Here is a 3,518-nt window from a genome sequence, read left to right as displayed (position 1 = left end):
AATCCTTTCTCAAATGTTTTATCGGATGTTTTTGTTCCAGGTCATGAAACAACAACTGCAGGTGAGATGTTTGAATCCGTGATTGAACAACACATAAAAGAACGCAAAAATATCGATCGCAAGAAATTAGAGTGTTTTGCAGTATGTGATTGATATGTTTGGTCGATTACATTTTAAAAAAGGAAAAAAATATATTTGGAAATGGGCTGTGAGAAGAAACACGTGTGATAGGAGATATGTGCAAGACAGATAAGAACTCTTGTTCTCTTGTTCGGGATAGTTCCAATCATGGATGTCAACACAATGGTTTTCGTGGTGACATGTTTAAGCGCAACCTCAGCATTTGTTCTGGAAAACCGTCCTGTCTACCCTACACCCCATATAACCCCTCCCACATGTTCGAAGAATGGAACAATCTACAACCAGGGAGATGGAATCCCGTCCGATCCGTGCTCAACGTGCAGCTGCCAATCTGGACGGATTTCGTGTATTTATCAAGATTGTCCTTATCCAGATGTAGGAAATCAGTGTGTTGACCCTGTCTCTTTCGCTAGTGGCTGTCGACGTTGTCCCAATGGTAAGGTTGTTTTGCCTGTGTTAAAACAGTTACTATTCTTGAATGCCTATATCTATGAGTGCACATTAACAATATTCTTTTTTGTTTATATGTTTATTTTACCATTTTTTAGTGTCTTTTCCGATATTTGATCGGACGTGCCGCTGTTCCTAATGGCATATTCAATATTTACCCTAACAGGACCAAACTGCCGATATGGTAACTTGACCATTCCGTATGGTCTGGACGTAAGAGTTGATGAATGGAAAATATGCAGATGCTCGGGGGGAGGAGAACCAACATGCAGGTTTTCTGGCTGTATTTATCAGAAGAAGTTTTATTCGGAGGGGATTTTCTACCCATCCCCATGTGAGAGGTGCCAATGTGACTCATATTCCAATATGGTGCACTGCTCTCTCAACAAATGTACTACCGAACCACTCCTGTGTGTAGATGCCATAGTAGAACCTGGCAACTGTTGTCATGTGTGTCCGAACGGTAAGTCCTTGTGATTTCGATTTCCACTACATAATTTGGTAGTTATGAATACTACTTTCATTCCTGTCTGTATATGACAGAAATATCCACTGTCAGAATTTTCAAATTGGTGCGAAACCTTCGGGAAGCCTTGGGTTTTACCCAATTTGAAAGCCCCTTGATTATAATTTCCTTATCATGCACACCTTTCTCTATTCTACATCCATAAGCATTAACAAGTTTTGTAGTCTGTCCTGTAAAGGGAGATTGTTACATTTGCAAAATCATTTGCACCATCCATGTTTTTTTCCTAAGAAGCAGTGTTTTCTAAGTAGATATAGAGTACTGTTTATCTATAAACTTCTTATTCGGGACTTTAAACGGAATTAAAAGTTTACATTAACAAAAATCATTGTCGTCATCATGAACTGATTTCTAATTGCGTCATTTTAATATTAGCCATGAATAAATATGTTTCCCCAGCCATATATCGGCTACTCTCTCCTGTGATTCGTCGCAGTTCTCCAGTTCTACATTCATACTTTAGAAGAAGTTAATGTATCTTTGACATCAAATTATCAAAGTATGTTGGCATAATTTCTAAAAGATCTCCACATCATCAATGAAGACGTCGATATATTCTCAAATCCTGTCGACTTAATCTTTAAATTATGTCGATTTAAAAAATAAAAGTCTAAAATATTCTTCATTATAAGATTAAAAACTAAATTTATCTTCTTTATTCATAACTGTACATGTAGTTGTACCTCTATTATTATACGCTGTAAAGCGCCTTAGGGTAGTTTTAGAAATTATAAAGGGCACTATATAAATATTGAATATTATGTTAGCACCTTATCATTATTTTTCAATATATCTGAATGAGACAATTTCTTCTATGAGCAGGGCCGAATTGTTTTGCGGGGAACAAGAAAATTCCTGCAGGCCAGGACTATAACGATGGTAGTCAGATCTGCCGATGCCCTGAGCCGAACCCGAACCTACATTTTGGAAGTTTTGGGCCCCAGGCAGTTTGTAAACTCGTTGGTCCCATGGCCCCACCGTCTACTACAAACCCATAGCAGAGAACGCTATGAGGCAGCGGTTCCCATCAAGTTTGCAAACTCGTCGGTCCAAAGGTCCAGCCAGTTACTACAAACCCCTAACTAAGAATGCAATAAATTATCTCAAATTTCTGACATTTGAAAAAGTTGTATGTCTTCGTGGTTTCGGTATACAATATAAACAAGGGTAGATGTGGTCGTCGTTTTGAAATGGAAACACAAGTGTCGAAAGCCAATTTTATGACTCGTACCCTGTCCAGGCCTCGAACCTACAACCTCCGGCACCTCATCGCCTAGCCCGGAAATATCCCCAGATCCGACCAATACACCACTTCAGCTTCTTTAAAAAGAAGTTGCAGTTGTCAACAACCCGATATTCTGTACAAAGTCATAGTGACAAATAGTCTATTGATGATATGAGTACCTGTATCGCAATATATATATACACACGGATAGGAATTGTACAAACATTATTATTTATTAGACAGAGTACCATTACGGCAGGTACATATGTAGTTCGGATTACCATACGCTAATGTACGTCCTACTTTGTGTCTAATAATTGAGTAAATAACCTAGAAATACAAGTACATGTAACGAAGGAAGACAATTTTATGACTCGTACCCTGTCCGGGCCTCGAACTTCAGACCTTAAATACCAAATTACCAACTATACCACCTCACCCTGCTTCGGGGCCAAGCCAGGGTACGAGTCAATTGTTTTCCTTCGTCACTTGTGTTTCTGTGTTAGGGCGAAAGACACTAAAAATCAGGACCCATCTGGTTAGCATTCATCTTCTTCTGTTTTTAAAAGGAAGTTGGCAAAAAAAGCTAAAGCATTCAAAAATGGAAAAATATTTTTTAGGTATTGACAAATTTCAGTATTACTATCGCTAACTCTGAAAAGAATATATATCTTAGCAGAATAGCAAATAAAGCTACCTGGGTCCGTATGAATACCGTTCTCATGCTCAAGCATGGATTCTGTGCTCAAACCAACATTCTTGTAACTCGCTTAAATCATGTCATACGTTCAAAAAGTCAAATGTTAACATTGAAAACAGTATTTGTCTTCAAGTTTCTTCAAAAGTTTAAGAACAAGAAATTAGGCTTGATCACAAAATCCATGCTTGATCATGAGAATGGTTTGATGAATACGGGCCCTGATGTTTTTCATTGTAATAAAGTTTCCACATCTTTTCATGATGGAGAAAGAACTTTTTCATGAGGTTTCAGCATAATTTTGGAGCCTTCTAAAGTGTCTTAGGCCTTTACTTATGTCTGTCACGTGACATAAGGTGGTCTGTGTTACATACCAGAGCGTCACTGTAGGTCATGCCTGTTATCCCTGATGATGGTATGTCGGTTAAAATGACGATTCTACGTAACGTATTTCAAATATCATTGAAATAAATGCATCG

General features: G+C 38.1%; 1 protein-coding gene across 1 annotated transcript; it reads left to right on the top strand.

The window, feature by feature from the left end:
- The first annotated feature begins 244 nt into the window (after positions 1–244).
- LOC110450389 (von Willebrand factor C domain-containing protein 2-like) lies at positions 245–2,229 on the top strand. The gene is made up of 3 exons (XM_021497875.1): positions 245–577; positions 758–1,054; positions 1,940–2,229. The coding sequence occupies exons 1-3, from the start codon at positions 289–291 to the stop codon at positions 2,113–2,115; spliced, it is 762 nt and encodes a 253-aa protein (XP_021353550.1). The 5' UTR covers positions 245–288; the 3' UTR covers positions 2,116–2,229.
- The last annotated feature ends 1,289 nt before the right edge of the window (positions 2,230–3,518 follow it).

Source organism: Mizuhopecten yessoensis, unplaced genomic scaffold, assembly GCF_002113885.1.
Source record: "Mizuhopecten yessoensis strain PY_sf001 unplaced genomic scaffold, ASM211388v2 scaffold5193, whole genome shotgun sequence".
Taxonomy (NCBI): Eukaryota; Metazoa; Mollusca; class Bivalvia; order Pectinida; family Pectinidae; genus Mizuhopecten; species Mizuhopecten yessoensis.
The sequence above is the reverse complement of the archived record's forward strand: the minus strand, read 5'-3'. Positions and strand labels throughout refer to the sequence as shown.